The 27,859-nt window shown below is 41.7% G+C and overlaps 3 protein-coding genes across 8 annotated transcripts in view; 2 read left to right on the forward strand and 1 right to left on the reverse strand.

Annotated features, from left to right (window-relative positions):
• The first annotated feature begins 403 nt into the window (after positions 1–403).
• On the forward strand, positions 404–14,265 carry LOC106895244 (nuclear envelope integral membrane protein 2-like). Of its 2 annotated transcripts, XM_014954539.1 has the most exons (9): positions 404–531; positions 2,963–3,078; positions 4,331–4,559; positions 4,751–4,823; positions 5,833–5,926; positions 8,378–8,492; positions 9,144–9,369; positions 11,628–11,804; positions 13,951–14,265. In XM_014954539.1, exons 1-9 carry the CDS (start codon positions 435–437, stop codon positions 14,174–14,176), a joined length of 1,353 nt encoding a protein of 450 aa, XP_014810025.1. In that variant the 5' UTR covers positions 404–434; the 3' UTR covers positions 14,177–14,265. The 2 variants fall into 2 exon arrangements, with proteins under 2 accessions (XP_014810025.1, XP_014810026.1); XM_014954540.1 differs by lacking the exons at positions 404–531; positions 2,963–3,078; positions 4,331–4,559; positions 4,751–4,823; positions 5,833–5,926 and adding exons at positions 6,037–6,312; positions 6,504–6,576; positions 7,586–7,679.
• Positions 14,266–14,336: 71 nt separating this feature from the next.
• On the forward strand, positions 14,337–24,353 carry LOC106895245 (nuclear envelope integral membrane protein 2-like). Of its 2 annotated transcripts, none has more exons than XM_014954541.1 (7): positions 14,337–14,579; positions 14,771–14,843; positions 15,853–15,946; positions 16,645–16,759; positions 17,411–17,636; positions 19,895–20,071; positions 22,230–24,353. In XM_014954541.1, the coding sequence occupies exons 1-7, from the start codon at positions 14,372–14,374 to the stop codon at positions 22,453–22,455; spliced, it is 1,119 nt and encodes a 372-aa protein (XP_014810027.1). In that variant the 5' UTR covers positions 14,337–14,371; the 3' UTR covers positions 22,456–24,353. The 2 variants fall into 2 exon arrangements, with proteins under 2 accessions (XP_014810027.1, XP_014810029.1); XM_014954543.1 differs by having other exon boundaries at positions 23,189–24,353.
• Positions 24,354–25,446: 1,093 nt separating this feature from the next.
• The window catches only part of MFSD6 (major facilitator superfamily domain containing 6), a 48,584-nt gene continuing 46,171 nt past the window's right edge, over positions 25,447–27,859 (reverse strand). For 2 of the 4 annotated variants that reach the window (XM_014954328.1, XM_014954330.1), the window contains one exon: positions 25,447–27,672. In XM_014954328.1, coding sequence (XP_014809814.1) covers positions 27,490–27,672 — 183 coding nt within the window. In that variant the 3' untranslated portion in view covers positions 25,447–27,489. The remainder of the gene's footprint in view (positions 27,673–27,859) is intronic. The other 2 variants (XM_014954332.1, XM_014954331.1) reach the window with 1 other exon arrangement.

Here is a 27,859-nt window from a genome sequence, read left to right on the forward strand (position 1 = left end):
AATTTACATCTTGGCCGGTAAGGGCAGTCAACGTTTCTCAGCCAGCCAGGCAGAGGCGGGACAGCAACCCCAGGAGACGCTTCTGCTGAGCTGTTAAATCCACGGGATTTTCCTTTTTTTTCTTTCCAAGCGCAGACCCCGAACTCCCCCGGAGCCCTAAAACACGAGGAGGAGAAGCCAAAGGTGGGGTGGGTCCAGGAGCCGCGCCTGCCCCTGCACAGCTCGCTCCCCCCGCGAGCATTCCGCATCAACCGGGGTGAACCCCCTGCCCACGGCCGATCACCGCCGCGGCCCTGCCGGAGGAGGAGAAGGAGGAGGAGGAGGAGGAGGAAGAGCCGTGCGGCGGGGGAGCGCTGGGCCGCACCGCCCCTTCCCCGCGCCGGGCCCGCCCTCGTCGCCGCCGTTGGGGCGAGGCCGGAGCCGGCGGCCGCCACATGAGTCCCCGCCGCCGCGCCCGGCCGGTGCCCGCCGTGCTCCTCCTCCTCCTCCTGCTGGGGCTGGGCCGGGGCAGCGGGGAGGCGCCATCAGCAGGTACTGGCCTTCCCCTTCCGCCCCCCCAACGAGGGGTGCCGGGCCGGGGCAGCCCCGCCGGTGGGGCAGAGCAGGCCGCGGGTGGGGCGGCGGTCTTGGGGAGGGGGGTTTTCCCTTTTCCCTGCCGGGGAAGGAGTTTCCTCACACACACAACCTCCCCTCAGCATCCCCTTGAGAACGGGGAGCGGGGGGGTCACGGTGCCCTCCCACGGCCGCCCTCAGCCTCCGCGGCGGCCGGTGCAGCGCGGCCTGCTGACCAAAATGGCGCTGCCCCGCCATGGGGGGAAGGCCGGGGCCGCCGCCTCCCCACCCGCTTCGGCCCATAGCTGAAGTCCTTGCGGGCTCCAGACGCGTCCTGGAGGCGCTTTGCTGTTTTCTCCCACTTGTCCCATCTCCGGTTTCCAAAAGATTATTGTGTGAGGCGGGCAGGGGCACGGCGTGCCCCTCTCGGGCCTGGCAGTGGGAGGCTGGGAAGCGCGGGCACGGGAAACTGACCAGGGGGCTGTGTTACTGTCTGCTTAGCTTGGGTCAGGAGAACTGGGTGCAGAACAGATCTCTTATTAACGAGGGCAGTGAAAACCCTAAAGGTTGTTCTCGGTTGTAAGTAATGACACACAACTCAATAAACTGCCTCCCCGCTTGCCTCGGCTGTGCCTGAGTCTTGGGCATCTCCGGGCTGTGCAGCAGATGCCCGTGCTTTCCATTGCTTGTCATCTCCAGAGCTGCACTCGTGGTAGCTACAGCCCTCCTCCATCTGATGCTAACCTCTTCAGAAGCATCTTTCCTTTTGGAATGTGATTGTTGCACTCTATGGAGCTGATGGCATGTTTGAAGGAAATTATTTTCCACTAGAAACTGCCCGAAGGGGAGGTAGGACAGTATTTTTTAGCATTGTACATGGAGGACACTGCTGATGCGGGTGGATGTTTTATCCACAGTGGCAGAAAATCCTAATACCCCCAGCAGCGCGGGCGCTCTGGGCTCTGATGAGGTGCCGGGAGGGTATTGCTGTTTCCCATCACTGGGTGATGTCAGTCTCAGCCCTGGGTATTGCTCAGTCTCACCGGCTTGCTGCATCAGGCCTCGGCACTTCTCGGAGACCAGCAAACCCTTCTGCAGCTTCCTTCAATGACTTTCACAGAAGTGCCTGTCAAGAGCCTGCTGGCCCTGGTCTGAAGGGTTTGGCTCCCGCCCGCTGGATTTGCCGTGGATGAAAATTAATCAGATGGGTAATTTTGTCCCAATAAAAATGCCCAAACTTCACGTTTAAACCAATTTACTTTAGCGGGATCATCTGTGGACACTTTAATTCTGGGATGACTTAATAAACTTATGTAAGCGCATCCACACAGGTATTTTTTCATTGGCTTAATTAAATTGGTTAAAAAACAATTTAGTCTAAATTCAGCTTCCTTACAGAGACAGGGCAGGTTGTTACCTGCAAACAGTATCTCCTTGTCCAGATTGAGTCTGTTTTGCACACATGCGTTTTGCTGTTCTAAGCGCATGACAGTGTTTTAGCAGTTATTACTGAGCTTGGCTTAGACCGACATTTTCTATTCAGTGAGCCAGATGATTCCCTCTGTTCAGATCTGTAATTATTTCCTTTATTCTTCTTTTTAATTATGTTCCTGGAACACTGTGGTAATGCACTGTAGGGTATATTTTACACATGTATATAGATCGGAATGTATGTTATTCTTAATATTTGCTCCATAAATCTTTTAGGTGTAGTTCTGCTCAAAAGTGCAATCTAATTCTGAAGATCGTAGGGGGTCACTAACATTTCAGGAGAGTTAGACCAATTAGCATCCCTAATGAAATGACTTAAGACAAGCTACCAGTGGAGTTGTGTTATTACATGCCATGGCTGGACAACGTGAGGAAAATTTATTTTTTTTTAAAAAAGGAGTTGTGTACATTTTCTGAGGGAGAGGAGTACATTTTCTGCGATGAGCAGCCATGTCATGTGCTAAATGACTATTTTAATATGTGAGCCTGTTTACCTGCTCAGACTCCCACAGTTGCATTCACCATTGGTATAAGCATCGACTCCGGTGGAGTTACACCCACTCATGCCAGCAGTGAATTTGGCCCAGAGGCCCTGTTCCACTGCCATCAAAACACTGATACCGAAGCCAAGCTTTTACGGATTACATGTTTTAAAAATACCACCCTAGATTAATTTATTTTTTTTTTTCCCAAAGGTGGTGTAGTTTACTCTGGAACCTAAATGACTTGATTAGAAGTCTAATTTGAATTTTCATCAAAACGATATTGAACATGCTACCCTGCAGCATAATTTTTGTGTTTGATTATCTGGAAACTCCTTGCGATTCCCTCAGCGTATACAACAATGAAATGGGGGAAAATTGTACGTTTGTATTTGACACATGCTTAAAATGAACTTTTCTGCCCTCTCCCCTCCCAGGTAGAAACTGTAGCTTTTTGCAGGAAATGGATGTCATCCAGAAACAGGATGAAAAGTGTTACTGCTATGTGCAAAACAGAACCATTCGCTTACAGTACATCTGGTCGACTCTTCAGGTAAGGGGCCGCTTCGGGAATCACTGAGATACACAATACATTTCATGTGAACTTTTGTCAGCAAAGCGTACGATCAATTAGCACAATCAAAGCAGTATCACTGTATAATTAGCAGTTTGAACAGCGTACAGGGAGGACCATGACAAAAATGCAGCATTATGATCCTCCACTTCGGATGCAGTGAGTTTTGGTCTCTCTTTATTAGAAGGATGTCAGCCCGGCTTATAGTGTGATGCCACACAAACATTAACTTAGTGTTGTGTGTTATTTTCTTGCATGCCTTATCTATTGACTGTTGACCTCTGCAACAAACGTTTCTGCTCATCACCACATGCCTTTATACAAGTTTAAAATTTGAGGATAAGATGCAGTTCTGTGACTCACTGGCTGTAGCTAGCCAGGCCACAGCATAGGAACCAGAGGTGTATTAGACTGTGACTAATGAAAAAACAGCAGTAGCAATGCATTTCTGGTTTTCCAAGTAAGGGGGTCATCTTACAAGAAGCATGTTTAGAGGTCAGCTCTAAGCAATATAAAAATCTAGTGGAAGCAATAATAGCTATAAGTAAATACATAAAAGCATCAAATATAATACATATAAAAATAAATGAAATAAATAATAGCATCAAAAGAAGCGTGGCCAGCCGCTCAAGGGAGGAGATTCTTCCCCTTTACTCTTCTCCCAGTAGAAGCCTGTTTTATTGCAAAAAAAACCCCAAAACATTAAATGGGAATGAGATTATATTTAAATTTCTGTTTATGATATCTTTCATTTTCCTTATCCCTCTTCTGTCCCTAATATGAAGATTACATTATTAACTACAAGAAAAGTAAGCCAAATTTCTTCTGGTTCAGGAGGGAAATGGGGAAGCAAACGAACATCCATAAACGAAACTGTGGTCGGTCAAATATTACTGGGTTTGTTAGAAACTTGTGTGTGGGCAAGTGTCATGGTAAAACCAAACCCACCAAGCTTTTGGATGGATTGAGGCCCCTCCATAGAATTTTTCTGATGTTGAGTTCTCTGAATCAACTTATAAAGCCTAAACAATTAATGTTTGCATAATATTAATAGGCAATATTAATCAACTAAGAATTGAACTAGCATTTTATCCTCAAGCTCTCTATACATATTTTTTTTCTATAGTTTTCCATTATCACATGTATGGCTTTTATGCTATATAGTTCAGAAAACCAAAAAAACACAGTGATTCTGAGCTACTTCTCTGTGTATTCTGTTGTTTGTTTTTAGGTGAAAGTTAACAGCACAGAAATGTTCAGGTTTGAGCCTATGTCAGAAAAAAGCAACTGTCGTAATTCAGAAACTGTTTTTGAGTTTGCTGCCTGTGCTGTTCAAATCTTCTGGAAACCAGAGACATCTAAAGAAACTTTCATAAGCATAAAACAATATGGAGAAGATATTTGTTTCAAAATACAGCCCTTCAAAACTGAACCATACACTGTGAGTGTGAAGCGAGAAAGTAAGTAAAAAAAAAACCAAAAAACCTCTTAGTTTAGATTACAAACACCTCACTATTGCCAGCGTTACTGAATGTACCATCTCTTCTGTAAGAAGATTGGGACTTTTCTGTTGATATTTTATATAATCAACATTTCAGATTGAATTAATCTAAAGTGCATTTCTGGTTTTCCCTCTTTTTTTTTGTTTTAGTGCTAGATGGAAAGCTCTTGGTTTTGTTTGTAGCTGGAATTTTTCTGTTCCATTTTGCAAACAGCCTGAGCAGGTGAGTACTAGCTGCTGGGTTTTTTCACCTTCTTCCCCAAAGCCTGTGCATCTTTGGCCTGTTTTCTAAGCTAAAAAGGTGGATCTTTGGCAAAGTGAAAAAGGAAACTGAACGTATATTTAAAACTTCTTCATATCATTTGTGTTTGGACAGATTGTGACATGTCTTGGAGTGCCACACTCTATTAATGGCTTAGCTGCGTTAGGATGCTTGTGTCCAGGCTTCCTGCACTGGGCAACACTCAGTGAGCAAATGTGTGGATTCACAAAAATTCTCTCCCTTTTGTAGGGCAGCGAGGTTAGCTGAATGCTAAATGATGCTGCATGTGTTAGAAGTGATGCCTTCCTGCACGGAGAAATGCTTAGGACGACATCATGTGGGGCCTCATCTGCCTCCACCTTTGTGCCAGCCTTTCCCCATCCTTCTTTTGATGCACATTTTGCATAGCATGTAAAGGAGGATACTTAATTGGTATAGCAAAACATGTGGCCCATGACTTCAAAGCAAAATGAGTCACAAACTAATTGTCAGGAGGCACCTCTAAAACAAGCAGAGCAGCAATAGCTTTTATAGAGTTAATTCTGAATTTAAAAGGTAGATTTTATCAATGCATAAGCTTAGAAAAAAACTTGCTGGATTGTGGGGTTTTTTTCACATTTTAAATTAAAAAATTCAAACTTTTCTTACAGTACAGAATCATATTAGTATATAGAAAAAAATGAAATTACTAGAAACTAGAAGGTCAATGAAATCAGAAATAGTGTAAGCGTTAAAAAACCCAACACTAACTCCTAACCTGCAACAACTTTAGTCACCTTAAGGTATCTGTTGGGAATTTTTCCTTATGTGGATTTAACATCTGAACCATGCCTGTTAACTGCATAACTACAACCCTAACTCATGGCTGTGTTAAGCTCTTATTGAAGATTACTGTTGTTTTTATAAATGTTGGCATCTTAACCAATTACAAATTACACTTCTCCCTGTATTCTCTCTTGTTCTCTTACAGGAGTACCAAGTTCTTTTACCTTTCTGGAATAATACTGGGTGTTCTTGCTCTGCTAGTTTTTGTCCTGCTGACACTAAAAAGGTTTATTCCAAGGGTAAATATACATTTATAAAACAAAATAATCGTCCCTAACGTCATAATATAGGAAGTGAAAAGTACAGTGTATGGCTTTTATGCTATATAGTTCAGAAAACCAAAAAAACACAGTGATTCTGAGCTACTTCTCTGTGTATTCTGTTGTTTGTTTTTAGGTGAAAGTTAACAGCACAGAAATGTTCAGGTTTGAGCCTATGTCAGAAAAAAGCAACTGTCGTAATTCAGAAACTGTTTTTGAGTTTGCTGCCTGTGCTGTTCAAATCTTCTGGAAACCAGAGACATCTAAAGAAACTTTCATAAGCATAAAACAATATGGAGAAGATATTTGTTTCAAAATACAGCCCTTCAAAACTGAACCATACACTGTGAGTGTGAAGCGAGAAAGTAAGTAAAAAAAAAACCAAAAAACCTCTTAGTTTAGATTACAAACACCTCACTATTGCCAGCGTTACTGAATGTACCATCTCTTCTGTAAGAAGATTGGGACTTTTCTGTTGATATTTTATATAATCAACATTTCAGATTGAATTAATCTAAAGTGCATTTCTGGTTTTCCCTCTTTTTTTTTGTTTTAGTGCTAGATGGAAAGCTCTTGGTTTTGTTTGTAGCTGGAATTTTTCTGTTCCATTTTGCAAACAGCCTGAGCAGGTGAGTACTAGCTGCTGGGTTTTTTCACCTTCTTCCCCAAAGCCTGTGCATCTTTGGCCTGTTTTCTAAGCTAAAAAGGTGGATCTTTGGCAAAGTGAAAAAGGAAACTGAACGTATATTTAAAACTTCTTCATATCATTTGTGTTTGGACAGATTGTGACATGTCTTGGAGTGCCACACTCTATTAATGGGTTAGCTGCGTTAGGATGCTTGTGTCCAGGCTTCCTGCACTGGGCAACACTCAGTGAGCAAATGTGTGGATTCACAAAAATTCTCTCCCTTTTGTAGGGCAGCGAGGTTAGCTGAATGCTAAATGATGCTGCATGTGTTAGAAGTGATGCCTTCCTGCACGGAGAAATGCTTAGGACGACATCATGTGGGGCCTCATCTGCCTCCACCTTTGTGCCAGCCTTTCCCCATCCTTCTTTTGATGCACATTTTGCATAGCATGTAAAGGAGGATACTTAATTGGTATAGCAAAACATGTGGCCCATGACTTCAAAGCAAAATGAGTCACAAACTAATTGTCAGGAGGCACCTCTAAAACAAGCAGAGCAGCAATAGCTTTTATAGAGTTAATTCTGAATTTAAAAGGTAGATTTTATCAATGCATAAGCTTAGAAAAAAACTTGCTGGATTGTGGGGTTTTTTTCACATTTTAAATTAAAAAATTCAAACTTTTCTTACAGTACAGAATCATATTAGTATATAGAAAAAAATGAAATTACTAGAAACTAGAAGGTCAATGAAATCAGAAATAGTGTAAGCGTTAAAAAACCCAACACTAACTCCTAACCTGCAACAACTTTAGTCACCTTAAGGTATCTGTTGGGAATTTTTCCTTATGTGGATTTAACATCTGAACCATGCCTGTTAACTGCATAACTACAACCCTAACTCATGGCTGTGTTAAGCTCTTATTGAAGATTACTGTTGTTTTTATAAATGTTGGCATCTTAACCAATTACAAATTACACTTCTCCCTGTATTCTCTCTTGTTCTCTTACAGGAGTACCAAGTTCTTTTACCTTTCTGGAATAATACTGGGTGTTCTTGCTCTGCTAGTTTTTGTCCTGCTGACACTAAAAAGGTTTATTCCAAGGGTAAATATACATTTATAAAACAAAATAATCGTCCCTAACGTCATAATATAGGAAGTGAAAAGTACAGTACCAGATTCTGACCTTGCTGTGTTTTTGTGGCCGGGTAACTCCGCTGAAATTGACTGCAGGTTTGCTTGAGTTGAGCAAATATAATTAGGTCAGAATCAAGTTTTAGTCAGCTTGCTCCTCAGTTTAAAATAAACAGGAGATTGCTGATGTACAGGAAGAATTTATTCTGAAACAAATTACTTTTATTGGACTGGAGCTAAGCTTACTTTTGAATCTATGAATCAGTCCAAATCAAGATGTAATTTTATTGGCCACTGGGACAGATTCTCTTCCGTTCACCAGAGACAATTCATTGCAAGGCAGATGTGAATTTTTCCTTTCCTTTTACAATTGTGCATTCCCACAATATTGCTGAGATCTGTTAACGGGGAATACACTGCAATAGGCATATACTATGAAATTGGGACATGGTACACAAATACAGAGATGCAGTTAGAATTGTGATTGTGTAGTTGTGGCGGGCAGAGCGCTGTACAGTGGAAGCCTGACACAGACCATAAGCCCTGTAGGTCCACTGAATATCACGTCTGGTTCTGCCTGTGGGTTCCTTTGCACACAACAGTCCTGATTCTGACTTGAAATGGGGTTTTTTTGGTTCTAAATTTTTAAAATTGTTTTTAAATTTCCAGCACAGTACCTTCTGGATCTTAATGATTGGCTGCTGGATGTCCTCTCTCTATTTTATTTACTGCTTCAAAGAGAATATGCAGTGGTTGTGGTCTGAACACAGAAACTACTTGTTGGGTAAGAAAATTAACAAAAAAATTGCTGCAGATTTTGGTTTAATTTAGTGGTTAGATGAATACCTGCCCATAAAAACCAACATCAAGTGACTCATTTATGGAGTAAGTTTTTCTCCAAAGCCACAGACATTGGAATATTCCAAGGGTTCTTAATCCACTCAGATGAGCATTTACTCACATTGTATCACTAAATAAGGAGTTTGATATAGTGGGCCAGTAGCAGCTTTAAAAGCAGATTTTTCCTGCATTATTTGTTCATTGATTTGCCATCTCATACTTTCCCTATAACAGCAGAAGGGCAGCTACGCTGGTTTGTATTTTGCTGGATGTGGGGAATTGGATGCATAAGTTACTAACTGGATGTGGCTGCAAAGGCTGATCACTCCATTGATCTGGCACCTGCCTCCACATTCCTGCGTGGGGAGCGTTGCCGTGCAGGTCACAGCGTTAGTTAAGGCTGGTCATAGACCACCTCCTGAACTCTCCCCACACTTTGAAACACGAAGCACATATAAGACAGGTATCTATAAGACAACACAAGAAACAGCAGGTTATACTTCACAGCAGTTGCAAGCTTTGTGAACCAAACTCATGAAGTTTATGCGGGTAGCCTGCACCTTTTCCTCCATCTCCTCCTTTTCTGTTTCCACAGGGTATTTCCTGGCTGTTGGAATTGCCAGCTTTGCCACATGCTATCAGCACGGACCGCTTACCACTGAAGTGAGCATAACCTTGTTTACGTGGACGCTACAATTAACAGCCTTTGTCTTGATTTATTGTGGTGTCACCATACCTCAAGTGGCGTATGCAGTGATAGCGGTCAGCCTCTGCTCCAAAGGCCTGGGTTACCCCCTCGGTGCTGCTTGGCACATGGGCAGGTTTGTATGGACTTGTGAATGTCAGCCTCCCTGTATCACCAGCAAATACTGGAGGCTGATACTGAAAAACCCTTCCACTTCAATAATGATTTATGAATTTCTAATACCACTTCATATTTTTACCAAGTATAAAGCTGCGATAGAAAAGGCTTAAATCCCCGAAACACAGGAATTTAATTCTTTTCCATTTGGCAGTTTTAAGCACATATTTTTTTTCTATGGAGAACGGAGAAATGTGACTGGGCCCTTAAGTAGAAATGTTGCACCTTCTAGTCTGCAGCATATGGTAACCAAACCATTTCTGTTTGGTTGATTGATTAGACGGCAGCAATACAGCCTTGGTTTCATGTGTAGTGAGAGAATATGCAGGTAATTGGTACTGAATCTTACAGGAAGAAAACAATGTACTGTCACCTAGGAAGCAGATGTTAAAAAGTGACAGTCCTTGTAAGTTAGTCTAGAGTTCAAAGACTAAAAACCTGTGTCCACAAAAATAGTGGTTTCCACTGATTTTAGTTTTCCAAGGTTAATATCCCAGATGTACATCTACCTTTAATTTGTGGAAACAATCTCTTCCCACTGTGGAGACATTCCCCTGTATTCCCAGAGCCCCATTTACACTACAGCATTTGGAATGGCAACTGCTTGCAATATGTAGACCTTAGTTTGCTAAGTATTTTCATTAGCAATATGGGAACAACATGTTTGCTCATCCTTGAATTTGAAGCATGTTTTGTCACAAATACAACATTCAAGTGAAGATTCTAAAAGCTCCTGCCAACTTACATCTGTTTTTTACCTTCTGTGATGGCATCCAGATTAAGAGACTTAGTGCAGACTGTTCTGTAGCTGTGGACTTCTGCTGAACTGCAGAAAGCAGGAAGAGGCGAAGGCTAGAACTGGGATAACCAAAAGAATAAAAACCCAAGCATTCCTTTTTTAGTCTTTTACACATTGATTAGTTTTGAAGAACATACTGCTTTGCTCTCATCCTCTTTTTAGATGCTGAAGTGTGGACTGGGTTGAAGCTTTTTTATTTTAGGTAGAATTTATCATTTGTCAAAGACTGATTTTGCCTGCAGCTCAGAAGCATCAGCTGTTTCAACAGCAACATATAGGATCAATACTTACCTGATGTAAGCAGGTTCAGCTCACTCTGAAATCGGTAAGATTTGGCTACAAATTCACAGAAGTCAGAAAATACCTTTCTATCCTGAAACACTGTAGTTTGTTCTTCGCGTGGACCTCTTTTTGCTTTTCATGAACTGATGTTTCTTTAAAGCCTAAAAGCACTGAAATATAGCTCTACAAATTTCTCTTTGGAGAATGATAAGGGAGTTTTTTCTGTTTCAAAACACTAAGCAGCAGCACCAAACTGTGAGGCCACAATGCCAGATACACAGTTCAGAGTAGCAGCTATATCAAAATAAGTAAGAACCTTGTGTTATTTGCTGTTAAGATTAGTACTGATCCCACTGAGCCAGGAAGACCTTTACCATTTGACCTGAACAAGGGCTATGCTTTGTTCTTCCTTTACAGGGAAATGAGGAGGAAAGTGAACGCTGCTGGTTGGAGCAGGTGTTTTTATACAGAGCTGAAAGTTTTATGGGCATCCAGCCCTTGCTTATCTTAACTCATCACAACATTTAAATTGAAAGCAGTCGACAGAAGGGAACAGAACATGGCACACTTTCTAATTGATACCTAATTATATTATACATTGCTACGCAGCAGCTAAAAAAACATCAGATTGTAAACATTTAGGCCTCAGACTACTCAGTTTTGTAATTTAAAGCAAGATTTAAGAGAAGCGATCTAGTAAACAACACGAACAACTCAGACTTAGAGCGTTGCTTACATTCTAAGTTACATATGCAGGCTGGGTTTTGATTCAGCTCATGTCTCTGCACAGACACGTTTTGCATTTTGCACCTAAAAATGGCTGAGCAAGCAGCCATCTCATTAATTCTATGAGATTTTAGTCCATGCATACACAGTAAGGACCTGATCCAAAGCTCATTTGAAGCTCATTAGATACCGTTATGTGGAATTCTACAACTTTGGTTAAGACCTAGGGTAAACAGGCTACCAAACATTAGACACCTTGTCCCAAAATTTTAATGCAAGAATGTAGCTTGTCCTCTTAAAAGGATAACAAGTGATTAAAGCATGTTAATAGCAGGCAGTAGAGAAAAAGGACGACAGTAATCACGTGCCAGAAGACTGTAGAAATGCTAATTGTTTTTATTTCATTCTAGAAAAGTGAAGAACCACTTTAAATCAAAAAAGTTAGTGTTTAAATACCTTACTGAAGAGGAGTATCGAGAACAAGGTGAAACAGAAACTGTCAGAGCTCTGGGGGAGCTACGCTCATTCTGCAGGAACCCTGACTTCCCATCATGGTTAGCTGTATCCAGACTCCAGTCCCCACACAGGTAAGAAAATCTGGCCTCTTAAAAACAGAAGACATGTTGCACAGATGCTGCTACACAGCAGATCCAAATGCTACTGCAGGCCCTGTTCCAGGTGCGTTTACCTTGCCTGCACTCAGATGTATGGGTGGCTTTATCTGCTTGAGTAATCCCACTGGAGATCACAGCCACACCTCTGAAGGATATTCCTTGCTGGTGGTATTAGACCCCCTGTTTGTTCCTCTCTGACCATAAAGTAATTACTCTTAGAGATTGCAAATGTTCACAGATAATTCATGGTAATGGCAGTTTTCCCTAAAACACACAGGCTTCCTACAATGCCTCTGCAAGCTCCTACCCAGTGACTGAAGTGGCCACCTGACCAGTCAAATGCCCATCCTTCAGTTTTTTGAGCTGTACACTTTTGCATTGTGTAAAATTGGGGCAGGCTGAAGACACATGCTCAAATACTACTTGCGTTTAGCTCTCCAACTGCCAGCTTTCACAGCCAACAAATCCTGTTCCTTGAAGTATCAACCAATATCTAAGACTAAGAACACCAGGAAAAGAATCACTGCTTGCACGCAGGTAGAAGTGCTATTTCAGATACAGCTTAAGAGACAAGAGAAATATGGGCTAGGAAGGGAAGGGTGAGATAAATGCAGCCAGAAATATTGCAGAATATAAAATTAATCATAATAGTCTATTTCTGTCAAAACCAAACCTTCGGGGTATCAGAGTTTAACATACTGCCCAGCTACAAAGACTTGGCCCTTGCCACAGAACCAACTAGAATAAATTCAAAGGAGCCCCAGTCAGCTTGGAATGTAATCAATCAAAAGTTAAAACTAGTTTCAGAACCTTCATCTTCCTCGGATGGGCACGCAGACAGCCTCTCTGCCAGGTTTCATAGATTTACTGTTAAACTATCTTACTTCCTAGGATACTCGCATTCTGTAGCGTGACCGAAAGATAGAAGAAGTGAAAACTCACTCCAGTGTTGCAAAACAAAATACCACCAAATGCACAAAACAAACAATTGAGACGTGTATTTTCTAGCAATCACGTAGCCAATACAGCTCTTATAAATCGTTCACTATAAAAATACAAAACAAAAAAGGGGAACCAATGGAAGTCTGATTTAAAGTTGAGTACCCCTTCAAGCTTCCATCAGGCAGTGGAAGATAGTTCAACACAAGGCAAACCTGTAAAACACAGCCAGTCCGACTCCGTTCCCCATTTAGACTAACAGTGCTTCCAAGAAGAGTGAGGTGACAACATTCATCTCACAGAAATGTTAAGCTGAAAATGTAAATTATTGATCAGTTTACCAGAACTCCAGAATGTAGCTGCATTTCCTTTCTCTTACATTTCTCTGATGCTGTCGACACTTACCCAGGTGTCAGAACTGCCGTCTGTTTCCACACGCTTGCCAGAAACCTCCAGCTCCCTTCTAGCTCTTCAGTGTACTTGTCCACTGAAATTAAGAGTTGTTGCAAACTGAAATGTAGGGACAGTGCTAAGTTCATGCTTTGATCTGCCAGACCTCCAGTTTGGCATTTACTTGGAGCAGCTGCAGAATTCCCAGTCTGCAGCTCCAAGTTCACCCAAAGCAGGAATTCTTTGGCAAGACTTGAGCTCAGCTTTCCCAGAGTACGGAGCCAGCCCCAGAAGGCAGGCGATAGCACAGCAGTGCAGGAATGCAAAGTTCTCCCCATTTTTCCTTTCATTAGCAATGTCAGCTTACCTCAGTTCTGACAGCCTTTGTCTCGAATATGCTGCAGCTTTAATTGATTTTTAGAAGCTGAAGTACCATCTATCCAGCTGTACAAATGCTCACTTTGGATTACCCCATGAGTACTGACAAGATGTGAAAACAAAGTTAGATCTTGCTTAGTCACCAGGCCTTGCAGATAGCCTCCAGAGCAGCAAAAGTTACTTATATAGAAAAGACTGAAAAGAAGATGAGGCAGGAAAACAAATCTTCAGGGTTGTTGCCATCCGTTGCTATTTACTCCCCAGCTCATGCTGCAACTTCCCCTCATCTGCACTGCCGGCAGGCACGTCCTTACAACATCCCTGCTTAACTGGCAGCATCCGCTGCATTTGCAGTATTCTTTTTTTTTTTTCATTTCTCAGCTGATCACTTCTCACTTTAAAAATTTGGCAGGTTTGCAGGTTTTGTTCTGGGCTCTCCCCACGTCTCACCTGCAGAAACAAAGGCGCACGATGAGGAATACGGCATTGGGAGCTGCTTCTTGGAAGAGCAGCTCTTTGAGACCAGGGCAGGATCTGAGCAAGATGAACCAGCCAATTCCATCCATGAGGGAGATGAGGAGGATGAAGATGAAATGCATAAGCAAATTCCATTTCCATATGCTACAGAGTTGCTCTGAGCTTTGGGAAATAACCAAAAAAAAAAAGCAGGGAAAACACATTTGTCCTAGAAAGGAAGAATACAGACTAAGAGATCACGCTTGGTGATTTCTTCTGATTGCTGGTGGACAAACAAGGATTAAAACACAGTGATTCTGAGCTACTTCTCTGTGTATTCTGTTGTTTGTTTTTAGGTGAAAGTTAACAGCACAGAAATGTTCAGGTTTGAGCCTATGTCAGAAAAAAGCAACTGTCGTAATTCAGAAACTGTTTTTGAGTTTGCTGCCTGTGCTGTTCAAATCTTCTGGAAACCAGAGACATCTAAAGAAACTTTCATAAGCATAAAACAATATGGAGAAGATATTTGTTTCAAAATACAGCCCTTCAAAACTGAACCATACACTGTGAGTGTGAAGCGAGAAAGTAAGTAAAAAAAAAACCAAAAAACCTCTTAGTTTAGATTACAAACACCTCACTATTGCCAGCGTTACTGAATGTACCATCTCTTCTGTAAGAAGATTGGGACTTTTCTGTTGATATTTTATATAATCAACATTTCAGATTGAATTAATCTAAAGTGCATTTCTGGTTTTCCCTCTTTTTTTTTGTTTTAGTGCTAGATGGAAAGCTCTTGGTTTTGTTTGTAGCTGGAATTTTTCTGTTCCATTTTGCAAACAGCCTGAGCAGGTGAGTACTAGCTGCTGGGTTTTTTCACCTTCTTCCCCAAAGCCTGTGCATCTTTGGCCTGTTTTCTAAGCTAAAAAGGTGGATCTTTGGCAAAGTGAAAAAGGAAACTGAACGTATATTTAAAACTTCTTCATATCATTTGTGTTTGGACAGATTGTGACATGTCTTGGAGTGCCACACTCTATTAATGGCTTAGCTGCGTTAGGATGCTTGTGTCCAGGCTTCCTGCACTGGGCAACACTCAGTGAGCAAATGTGTGGATTCACAAAAATTCTCTCCCTTTTGTAGGGCAGCGAGGTTAGCTGAATGCTAAATGATGCTGCATGTGTTAGAAGTGATGCCTTCCTGCACGGAGAAATGCTTAGGACGACATCATGTGGGGCCTCATCTGCCTCCACCTTTGTGCCAGCCTTTCCCCATCCTTCTTTTGATGCACATTTTGCATAGCATGTAAAGGAGGATACTTAATTGGTATAGCAAAACATGTGGCCCATGACTTCAAAGCAAAATGAGTCACAAACTAATTGTCAGGAGGCACCTCTAAAACAAGCAGAGCAGCAATAGCTTTTATAGAGTTAATTCTGAATTTAAAAGGTAGATTTTATCAATGCATAAGCTTAGAAAAAAACTTGCTGGATTGTGGGGTTTTTTTCACATTTTAAATTAAAAAATTCAAACTTTTCTTACAGTACAGAATCATATTAGTATATAGAAAAAAATGAAATTACTAGAAACTAGAAGGTCAATGAAATCAGAAATAGTGTAAGCGTTAAAAAACCCAACACTAACTCCTAACCTGCAACAACTTTAGTCACCTTAAGGTATCTGTTGGGAATTTTTCCTTATGTGGATTTAACATCTGAACCATGCCTGTTAACTGCATAACTACAACCCTAACTCATGGCTGTGTTAAGCTCTTATTGAAGATTACTGTTGTTTTTATAAATGTTGGCATCTTAACCAATTACAAATTACACTTCTCCCTGTATTCTCTCTTGTTCTCTTACAGGAGTACCAAGTTCTTTTACCTTTCTGGAATAATACTGGGTGTTCTTGCTCTGCTAGTTTTTGTCCTGCTGACACTAAAAAGGTTTATTCCAAGGGTAAATATACATTTATAAAACAAAATAATCGTCCCTAACGTCATAATATAGGAAGTGAAAAGTACAGTACCAGATTCTGACCTTGCTGTGTTTTTGTGGCCGGGTAACTCCGCTGAAATTGACTGCAGGTTTGCTTGAGTTGAGCAAATATAATTAGGTCAGAATCAAGTTTTAGTCAGCTTGCTCCTCAGTTTAAAATAAACAGGAGATTGCTGATGTACAGGAAGAATTTATTCTGAAACAAATTACTTTTATTGGACTGGAGCTAAGCTTACTTTTGAATCTATGAATCAGTCCAAATCAAGATGTAATTTTATTGGCCACTGGGACAGATTCTCTTCCGTTCACCAGAGACAATTCATTGCAAGGCAGATGTGAATTTTTCCTTTCCTTTTACAATTGTGCATTCCCACAATATTGCTGAGATCTGTTAACGGGGAATACACTGCAATAGGCATATACTATGAAATTGGGACATGGTACACAAATACAGAGATGCAGTTAGAATTGTGATTGTGTAGTTGTGGCGGGCAGAGCGCTGTACAGTGGAAGCCTGACACAGACCATAAGCCCTGTAGGTCCACTGAATATCACGTCTGGTTCTGCCTGTGGGTTCCTTTGCACACAACAGTCCTGATTCTGACTTGAAATGGGGTTTTTTTGGTTCTAAATTTTTAAAATTGTTTTTAAATTTCCAGCACAGTACCTTCTGGATCTTAATGATTGGCTGCTGGATGTCCTCTCTCTATTTTATTTACTGCTTCAAAGAGAATATGCAGTGGTTGTGGTCTGAACACAGAAACTACTTGTTGGGTAAGAAAATTAACAAAAAAATTGCTGCAGATTTTGGTTTAATTTAGTGGTTAGATGAATACCTGCCCATAAAAACCAACATCAAGTGACTCATTTATGGAGTAAGTTTTTCTCCAAAGCCACAGACATTGGAATATTCCAAGGGTTCTTAATCCACTCAGATGAGCATTTACTCACATTGTATCACTAAATAAGGAGTTTGATATAGTGGGCCAGTAGCAGCTTTAAAAGCAGATTTTTCCTGCATTATTTGTTCATTGATTTGCCATCTCATACTTTCCCTATAACAGCAGAAGGGCAGCTACGCTGGTTTGTATTTTGCTGGATGTGGGGAATTGGATGCATAAGTTACTAACTGGATGTGGCTGCAAAGGCTGATCACTCCATTGATCTGGCACCTGCCTCCACATTCCTGCGTGGGGAGCGTTGCCGTGCAGGTCACAGCGTTAGTTAAGGCTGGTCATAGACCACCTCCTGAACTCTCCCCACACTTTGAAACACGAAGCACATATAAGACAGGTATCTATAAGACAACACAAGAAACAGCAGGTTATACCTCACAGCAGTTGCAAGCTTTGTGAACCAAACTCATGAAGTTTATGCGGGGAGCCTGCACCTTTTCCTCCATCTCCTCCTTTTCTGTTTCCACAGGGTATTTCCTGGCTGTTGGAATTGCCAGCTTTGCCACATGCTATCAGCACGGGCCGCTTACCACTGAAGTGAGCATAACCTTGTTTACGTGGACGCTACAATTAACAGCCTTTGTCTTGATTTATTGTGGTGTCACCATACCTCAAGTGGCGTATGCAGTGATAGCGGTCAGCCTCTGCTCCAAAGGCCTGGGTTACCCCCTCGGTGCTGCTTGGCACATGGGCAGGTTTGTATGGACTTGTGAATGTCAGCCTCCCTATATCACCAGCAAATACTGGAGGCTGATACTGAAAAACCCTTCCACTTCAATAATGATTTATGAATTTCTAATACCACTTCATATTTTTACCAAGTATAAAGCTGCGATAGAAAAGGCTTAAATCCCCGAAACACAGGAATTTAATTCTTTTCCATTTGGCAGTTTTAAGCACATATTTTTTTTCTATGGAGAACGGAGAAATGTGACTGGGCCCTTAAGTAGAAATGTTGCACCTTCTAGTCTGCAGCATATGGTAACCAAACCATTTCTGTTTGGTTGATTGATTAGACGGCAGCAATACAGCCTTGGTTTCATGTGTAGTGAGAGAATATGCAGGTAATTGGTACTGAATCTTACAGGAAGAAAACAATGTACTGTCACCTAGGAAGCAGATGTTAAAAAGTGACAGTCCTTGTAAGTTAGTCTAGAGTTCAAAGACTAAAAACCTGTGTCCACAAAAATAGTGGTTTCCACTGATTTTAGTTTTCCAAGGTTAATATCCCAGATGTACATCTACCTTTAATTTGTGGAAACAATCTCTTCCCACTGTGGAGACATTCCCCTGTATTCCCAGAGCCCCATTTACACTACAGCATTTGGAATGGCAACTGCTTGCAATATGTAGACCTTAGTTTGCTAAGTATTTTCATTAGCAATATGGGAACAACATGTTTGCTCATCCTTGAATTTGAAGCATGTTTTGTCACAAATACAACATTCAAGTGAAGATTCTAAAAGCTCCTGCCAACTTACATCTGTTTTTTACCTTCTGTGATGGCATCCAGATTAAGAGACTTAGTGCAGACTGTTCTGTAGCTGTGGACTTCTGCTGAACTGCAGAAAGCAGGAAGAGGCGAAGGCTAGAACTGGGATAACCAAAAGAATAAAAACCCAAGCATTCCTTTTTTAGTCTTTTACACATTGATTAGTTTTGAAGAACATACTGCTTTGCTCTCATCCTCTTTTTAGATGCTGAAGTGTGGACTGGGTTGAAGCTTTTTTATTTTAGGTAGAATTTATCATTTGTCAAAGACTGATTTTGCCTGCAGCTCAGAAGCATCAGCTGTTTCAACAGCAACATATAGGATCAATACTTACCTGATGTAAGCAGGTTCAGCTCACTCTGAAATCGGTAAGATTTGGCTACAAATTCACAGAAGTCAGAAAATACCTTTCTATCCTGAAACACTGTAGTTTGTTCTTCGCGTGGACCTCTTTTTGCTTTTCATGAACTGATGTTTCTTTAAAGCCTAAAAGCACTGAAATATAGCTCTACAAATTTCTCTTTGGAGAATGATAAGGGAGTTTTTTCTGTTTCAAAACACTAAGCAGCAGCACCAAACTGTGAGGCCACAATGCCAGATACACAGTTCAGAGCAGCAGCTATATCAAAATAAGTAAGAACCTTGTGTTATTTGCTGTTAAGATTAGTACTGATCCCACTGAGCCAGGAAGACCTTTACCATTTGACCTGAACAAGGGCTATGCTTTGTTCTTCCTTTACAGGGAAATGAGGAGGAAAGTGAACGCTGCTGGTTGGAGCAGGTGTTTTTATACAGAGCTGAAAGTTTTATGGGCATCCAGCCCTTGCTTATCTTAACTCATCACAACATTTAAATTGAAAGCAGTCGACAGAAGGGAACAGAACATGGCACACTTTCTAATTGATACCTAATTATATTATACATTGCTACGCAGCAGCTAAAAAAACATCAGATTGTAAACATTTAGGCCTCAGACTACTCAGTTTTGTAATTTAAAGCAAGATTTAAGAGAAGCGATCTAGTAAACAACACGAACAACTCAGACTTAGAGCGTTGCTTACATTCTAAGTTACATATGCAGGCTGGGTTTTGATTCAGCTCATGTCTCTGCACAGACACGTTTTGCATTTTGCACCTAAAAATGGCTGAGCAAGCAGCCATCTCATTAATTCTATGAGATTTTAGTCCATGCATACACAGTAAGGACCTGATCCAAAGCTCATTTGAAGCTCATTAGATACCGTTATGTGGAATTCTACAACTTTGGTTAAGACCTAGGGTAAACAGGCTACCAAACATTAGACACCTTGTCCCAAAATTTTAATGCAAGAATGTAGCTTGTCCTCTTAAAAGGATAACAAGTGATTAAAGCATGTTAATAGCAGGCAGTAGAGAAAAAGGACGACAGTAATCACGTGCCAGAAGACTGTAGAAATGCTAATTGTTTTTATTTCATTCTAGAAAAGTGAAGAACCACTTTAAATCAAAAAAGTTAGTGTTTAAATACCTTACTGAAGAGGAGTATCGAGAACAAGGTGAAACAGAAACTGTCAGAGCTCTGGGGGAGCTACGCTCATTCTGCAGGAACCCTGACTTCCCATCATGGTTAGCTGTATCCAGACTCCAGTCCCCACACAGGTAAGAAAATCTGGCCTCTTAAAAACAGAAGACATGTTGCACAGATGCTGCTACACAGCAGATCCAAATGCTACTGCAGGCCCTGTTCCAGGTGCGTTTACCTTGCCTGCACTCAGATGTATGGGTGGCTTTATCTGCTTGAGTAATCCCACTGGAGATCACAGCCACACCTCTGAAGGATATTCCTTGCTGGTGGTATTAGACCCCCTGTTTGTTCCTCTCTGACCATAAAGTAATTACTCTTAGAGATTGCAAATGTTCACAGATAATTCATGGTAATGGCAGTTTTCCCTAAAACACACAGGCTTCCTACAATGCCTCTGCAAGCTCCTACCCAGTGACTGAAGTGGCCACCTGACCAGTCAAATGCCCATCCTTCAGTTTTTTGAGCTGTACACTTTTGCATTGTGTAAAATTGGGGCAGGCTGAAGACACATGCTCAAATACTACTTGCGTTTAGCTCTCCAACTGCCAGCTTTCACAGCCAACAAATCCTGTTCCTTGAAGTATCAACCAATATCTAAGACTAAGAACACCAGGAAAAGAATCACTGCTTGCACGCAGGTAGAAGTGCTATTTCAGATACAGCTTAAGAGACAAGAGAAATATGGGCTAGGAAGGGAAGGGTGAGATAAATGCAGCCAGAAATATTGCAGAATATAAAATTAATCATAATAGTCTATTTCTGTCAAAACCAAACCTTCGGGGTATCAGAGTTTAACATACTGCCCAGCTACAAAGACTTGGCCCTTGCCACAGAACCAACTAGAATAAATTCAAAGGAGCCCCAGTCAGCTTGGAATGTAATCAATCAAAAGTTAAAACTAGTTTCAGAACCTTCATCTTCCTCGGATGGGCACGCAGACAGCCTCTCTGCCAGGTTTCATAGATTTACTGTTAAACTATCTTACTTCCTAGGATACTCGCATTCTGTAGCGTGACCGAAAGATAGAAGAAGTGAAAACTCACTCCAGTGTTGCAAAACAAAATACCACCAAATGCACAAAACAAACAATTGAGACGTGTATTTTCTAGCAATCACGTAGCCAATACAGCTCTTATAAATCGTTCACTATAAAAATACAAAACAAAAAAGGGGAACCAATGGAAGTCTGATTTAAAGTTGAGTACCCCTTCAAGCTTCCATCAGGCAGTGGAAGATAGTTCAACACAAGGCAAACCTGTAAAACACAGCCAGTCCGACTCCGTTCCCCATTTAGACTAACAGTGCTTCCAAGAAGAGTGAGGTGACAACATTCATCTCACAGAAATGTTAAGCTGAAAATGTAAATTATTGATCAGTTTACCAGAACTCCAGAATGTAGCTGCATTTCCTTTCTCTTACATTTCTCTGATGCTGTCGACACTTACCCAGGTGTCAGAACTGCCGTCTGTTTCCACACGCTTGCCAGAAACCTCCAGCTCCCTTCTAGCTCTTCAGTGTACTTGTCCACTGAAATTAAGAGTTGTTGCAAACTGAAATGTAGGGACAGTGCTAAGTTCATGCTTTGATCTGCCAGACCTCCAGTTTGGCATTTACTTGGAGCAGCTGCAGAATTCCCAGTCTGCAGCTCCAAGTTCACCCAAAGCAGGAATTCTTTGGCAAGACTTGAGCTCAGCTTTCCCAGAGTACGGAGCCAGCCCCAGAAGGCAGGCGATAGCACAGCAGTGCAGGAATGCAAAGTTCTCCCCATTTTTCCTTTCATTAGCAATGTCAGCTTACCTCAGTTCTGACAGCCTTTGTCTCGAATATGCTGCAGCTTTAATTGATTTTTAGAAGCTGAAGTACCATCTATCCAGCTGTACAAATGCTCACTTTGGATTACCCCATGAGTACTGACAAGATGTGAAAACAAAGTTAGATCTTGCTTAGTCACCAGGCCTTGCAGATAGCCTCCAGAGCAGCAAAAGTTACTTATATAGAAAAGACTGAAAAGAAGATGAGGCAGGAAAACAAATCTTCAGGGTTGTTGCCATCCGTTGCTATTTACTCCCCAGCTCATGCTGCAACTTCCCCTCATCTGCACTGCCGGCAGGCACGTCCTTACAACATCCCTGCTTAACTGGCAGCATCCGCTGCATTTGCAGTATTCTTTTTTTTTTTTTTTTTTTTTTCTCATTTCTCAGCTGATCACTTCTCACTTTAAAAATTTGGCAGGTTTGCAGGTTTTGTTCTGGGCTCTCCCCACGTCTCACCTGCAGAAACAAAGGCGCACGATGAGGAATACGGCATTGGGAGCTGCTTCTTGGAAGAGCAGCTCTTTGAGACCAGGGCAGGATCTGAGCAAGATGAACCAGCCAATTCCATCCATGAGGGAGATGAGGAGGATGAAGATGAAATGCATAAGCAAATTCCATTTCCATATGCTACAGAGTTGCTCTGAGCTTTGGGAAATAACCAAAAAAAAAAAGCAGGGAAAACACATTTGTCCTAGAAAGGAAGAATACAGACTAAGAGATCACGCTTGGTGATTTCTTCTGATTGCTGGTGGACAAACAAGGATTTTTGAAAAAAACCTGTTTCTTCTATCACTGATGTTGCCTGATTAGAGCAACAGAAGGAAACCACAGGGGCTGTTCAAGTGAAGAGGATTCTTATGCTATCGGTACTTAACGGGGGAAGGAAATGTTGCTTATTTCCAAAGCAAGTACTGGCAGCAGCCTGTCCCACCAGGACGCCTTGTTTTTCCAAGGATACTACCTCTAGAGAACAGAGAATCTGTTTTTGCCCTTTTCATTGTCAAAGTCCTCTGTGCTGAGCACTAGAGGGAGGAGAAGCCATTAATAAGACTCTACTTTTCCTAAGTACCTGATGTGTCAACAATTTTCATAATGCTGTTAGTGTGATGATAAACTATTTTTATTGTTTGTGGGACTCCTCAGTGCTAAAGATCAATAGAGAGTTAACACAGCTGAATGAGGTCTGTTTGCTCTTCTGGCCAGGCTTCATTTTGCCTCTCCACCATTTGTTTTAAGCTCCTCTCACTCTTCAAAACCCTGCCTGAATTTTCACCCTCTGCTTGCATTTTTCTGTTCTTGGTCTCTGCTCTAGTTACATTGCAGTTTGTTCTTTCCATGTCTTTATTTCTTTACATACTCCTCTTCCCTCTTCTACAGGTCCCTCTCTGCTGTACGTTTCCTCAGTTCTCTGCTTCTCCACCTCTGACAACTGCAGATGATTTAGGAGAGGATTTCCATCCCCAAAATGTATTTTTACCATTCCTTTCAATTTCATCTTACTTCAGATGGATTCTGGCCTCCGTTCCAGGCCTCTCAGCAGCCCAGAAAAGACAACAAAGGCTGAGGCTGATTCAGCTGCTTGGAGGAACTCCTGTCAGCAGCGCCAGAGTGATGCTGTAACCATGTAATTGGCCATACAGATAACCCACAGATAGCTCCACTCTCCTGAGCTTACTCAATACTTTGCTCATCAATAGAAAGTGGAAGGTAATTCCAAAACAAGGAGGGAGGGGTACCTGGCTCCCACCTCCCCTTCTTCAGCCCTCTTTGGGACTTAGCATAGGAGGTGTGTGGGGAGGAAAAGAACAGGGAGAGAAATTTAGATGTCTTATCTATATTACACAGTCCTATTTTACCTATGCAATGTGCTAAAGAGGAACCTCCTCCCCCCTAAAAATAGGCAATTGCATTTTTCAGGCACTGTTTCTTTTTCTAAATTATTTAGAACAATACCACATACACCTGCTCCCTAAAAAAAAATAAAATTCAACCCACGTTATATGGAGTTATGAAGTCCATCATTTGCCAGGGATGCCTAAATACTATCCAGAGTAGAGCAGGAAACTGCTAAGGACATCCAAGATGGAATTATAGCAACATATGAGAAAGATGAAAACTACTTTAGTGAATAGCTGATACCGACCTTAAAAAGCCCCGCAAGCATGTTCCAACGTTGGAAGCATTTAATAAACAAAACCCACCAAAACCAACTGCTGTCATTTGAGCCCTTTGCCAAAAGTGAGTTTACTTGCACAGTGCTCCTGTGATACACAGAGATTACATAGGTTTACTGAAACACAAGTGTTAAGTGCTGTCCAGTGTTCAGCCACAAGATCTGGGAACAGAATCTAGATGTTAATCCATTGCCATAACCATTCTAAAAAAACCTCTCTTTCTTAACAAAGGATGAGTTACGTTTATCTTCTGTTTCACAGTATTTAAAAAGTTAGATTTCATATTTATTTTGTATTCACAGTACAGCATACTTTATAGATTGTCTTGTACTTTCAAGATTTTTTTAAATAAAACTATTTTTCAACTATGTGGTTCTCCTCCCTTACTCATTCACTCTCTTCAGAACAGCTACACCAAGGAAGACCCAAGCAACTGAGGCTTTCTCCTTGTTGCAGATTTAAGAAACAGTCACTGCAGGTTAGCTGCGGCTGCTCCAAAACAGTGTCCCCTCTACCTTGAATGCACCTCCCTGAAGGAACTTGCCATTCTTATTCTCCACTCGTGACAGATCCAAACCGCCAAAAGCCAGATTCACTGGGTGACGAGTGAGGTGGCAGGTGCACACATGCACACAGAGCAACACTAACATCTCTCCCTGCCATCGCTTTTGTAGGCACACAGATTAACCAGGTGAAACAGGAAAAATTTCACTGTTCTACACCTAAGATAAATTCCAGACAAATGTGCCACTGTATAGGGCACGTGCAACAGTGTAAATATGATCAGAAACTGGAAGTATTTCCATACAAGCTGACAAATATGATCAGAAACAGAAACTGGAAGTATTTCCATACAAGCTGACATGACCTGCACTTGGCAACCTCTATCTTGAAACTGCCAGGTGACAAACATAATCCAATTTTGACTTTCACTCATGGTGTCCTGCACACGTCCATATCAGCCTATTTAAGATCACAGAATGGTTTGGGTTGGAAGGGACCTTAAAGATCATCTAGCTCCAATCCCCCTGCCATGGGCAGGGACACCTTCCACTAGAGCAGGCTGCTCAAAGCCCCATCCAGCCTGGCCTTGAGCACTTCCAGGGATGGGGCATCCACAACTTCCTCTGGGCAACCTGTCCCAGTGTCTTACCACCCTCACAGGAAAGAATTTCTTCCTGATACCTAATCTAAATCTCCCTCTTTCAGTTTAAAAATGATGCATGCTGGTGTGGATCCCTCACATCGTCCTCGCCCCGCACAGGGCAGTTTGTGCCTACAGTCAGACTTTGTGAAACAGATTTTAACGCCGCGCAGGAGTAGTTCCCAGGCTCTAGGTTCCCTATCCTCCAGGCAGTGAACCTAGCAAAAGGTCACTATCATTGATTTGTTTTCATTTCAAGTGATTATGTTCACTGCTGATACTGTAATACGAGAAAATGTAATAAAAGTTCCAATTGATACTATTAAATACATTATGGATATTTTATATTTCTTACCACAGTTTTTACAGTTTCACAAATATCAAAATCCAGGTGTACATATCCGTTTTGCAACATAGAATGACTATACAATTCCAAAAAGAGCAGGCATTTCAAATACACAATTCTGAAGTGTAAACACAGTGTACAAGCTCTTCACCTCACAATCCAGGTGCTATGCAGTAGCAGCTGAGGTAACACCATACAGCGTGAACTCAACAAATGGTTGCTTTGCCTCAAGATGATTTTTAGCATCCTTCTGTCACCTGTGCGGTCTTTAGTTCTCCCCCAAGTTATACAAACATACAATAAATACATTTCTGATTTTAAAGGACACTTAGACAAGTCATGAGGATTTATGTGAGTACAGTACATTTAAGTTCAAGTGCAAAAAAAGTTAACTAGTGGCTAGTCATCGATGTTGCTTTTTATTTTGTCTATGGTGTTGGTCCCAGGCACCACCAGAACATGGGTTGTTCTAAAAGCACAGCTAAAACACAGCTACGGGACACCCCTTCAGTCAAGCTAACGGGATGTCAGAGGGGGTAAAACCCAGCACCCCCTTTCCTGCTTAGCTGCTGCCATCTTCCTCTTCCTCTCCCTGTCCCTGTGCTCCTGTTAACCTTGTCTCTGGATCACTGTACAGTCCCACGGCACGCTCCTTCCCCACAGAAGGCCTGACACATCGCGTACATCTGATTTCAAGGAGGCTGAGCAATACTCAGTCCCACAGAAGCTGAGTGCTCAGAATCTCCCAGGAACAAGCTGTTAATAAAAGCAAATGGGCCAAAACACTATCCTGACTAAACCTCTCAGACTCCTCCTGGAGCCCCAGGATATCCCTCCAGCAGCAATTTTCACTACGCACCAGCAGGCGAGCTGGCTGCAGTTAATATTGAAAAGCATAACAAAACATAATCCATAGTCTTCCAGTGTCTTGACATTGGGCAAAGTAATTTCCTAAGCATACTGCAATTTAGTTACGTTTGCTTCCTCCTGAGAATCTCTCACTCTACTCTATTTCAACAACTTTGCCCCTACAATCCTAATCATTAAGATTTTTAGGTGATTCCTCCCTACCCCCCCACCTTCCCTAGGCACTTAAAGCTTACCATTTTCTTAATAAATAACAACAGTTAACTACACTGCATTAAATAAATCATTGTATAGATGATGAAATAAAAAACCCAAAAAGACAGTGTGTCCACTGAAACCCTTGATCAGTCTCAGGTTGTGCAATCTTGATCAAAGATTCTTGTCTCAAAACAACAGCAAACCTAAAATTACCCAAACGCACACAACCTATGCCCAACTGAAGGGCTGCAAGCACAGAGGTTAACCCCTTCAGAAGCCTTCCTCCAGCTTTTCTGTTCCACTAAAATGCCAGTTCAAAACCTTTGCTTTGCAGAACTAAACCTTTATCTCAAACAAGATAACATTAGCTCCAAAAACATATTCTTTGAATATGTCTGTGTTTTACTTAATCCATCACCGTAACTTGAAGATACGCTTGCTAAAGCTATTCTGTTTCTGAGAAATCTTTACAGAGACAGTTTCATGCTGTTCCTATATTTATTGGATCTGATATTTTCTAATAGACGATGCAGGGAAACTCAGTTTCTCTCTTAAGAAGTCTTTTCATTTTGTCTTGGGAGCAAATTCGAAGAAAATTATCCAATCAAGCCAGACACACTGTGCCTCAACAAGTGAAGAGTGAACTCCCTTTTTCTACAGATTGCAAAGAAATCTCATAGCACTTGACTCAGCTTTAGCAAAGCAGCCAAGAATTCTTCCTACCGTTAGATCCGTCCATATCACTTCCCTCAAGAATTCCGAACTTTTGGCTTCCCTGCTAATGTTGCTCTGTGTAGTCATATGAATATTCTTTATATAGTTAAAAGCTTGCACTGCATCACATTATGATCGTTAAGATGAAGGAAGTCCTACTTTTGAGCTCCTACTCCAGCGTTCCCCAGGTGAGAAGCAGGATTCCATGCACTGGGTTTGGTAAGATGAGCGCGTCTCAGGGCCCCGCGGCAGCAGGCTGAGCATCGTGAGCCGACACGACGCCACCACCAGCTACTTGGGAATCTGATGCTGCTGTAGGTGTTGGTGCTGAACAATTGCTGGGCTGCCCAGAATCTGTCGGATTTTGGGGTTGTCCTGCTGAGCTGGTTGATGAAGCACTGCAATTCTCATTGATTTTCTAGAGAGAGGGGAAAGGGTTGCATGCAAGAAGTCAGTACAAACACTCCTGACACTGTCCCCCGTGGTATGCCCCCAGAGACATTCAGGCACTTCTGGAAATTCACAAAGCGCTTACGTTGAATGCCCGCAACAGAACAAATCAAACTTAAGAGAAGCCAAGCAAAAGTAGTACATTTAAAATCCAG

The sequence above is a fragment of the Calidris pugnax genome, unplaced genomic scaffold, assembly GCF_001431845.1.
Source record: "Calidris pugnax isolate Ruff unplaced genomic scaffold, ASM143184v1 scaffold103, whole genome shotgun sequence".
Taxonomy (NCBI): domain Eukaryota; kingdom Metazoa; phylum Chordata; class Aves; order Charadriiformes; family Scolopacidae; genus Calidris; species Calidris pugnax.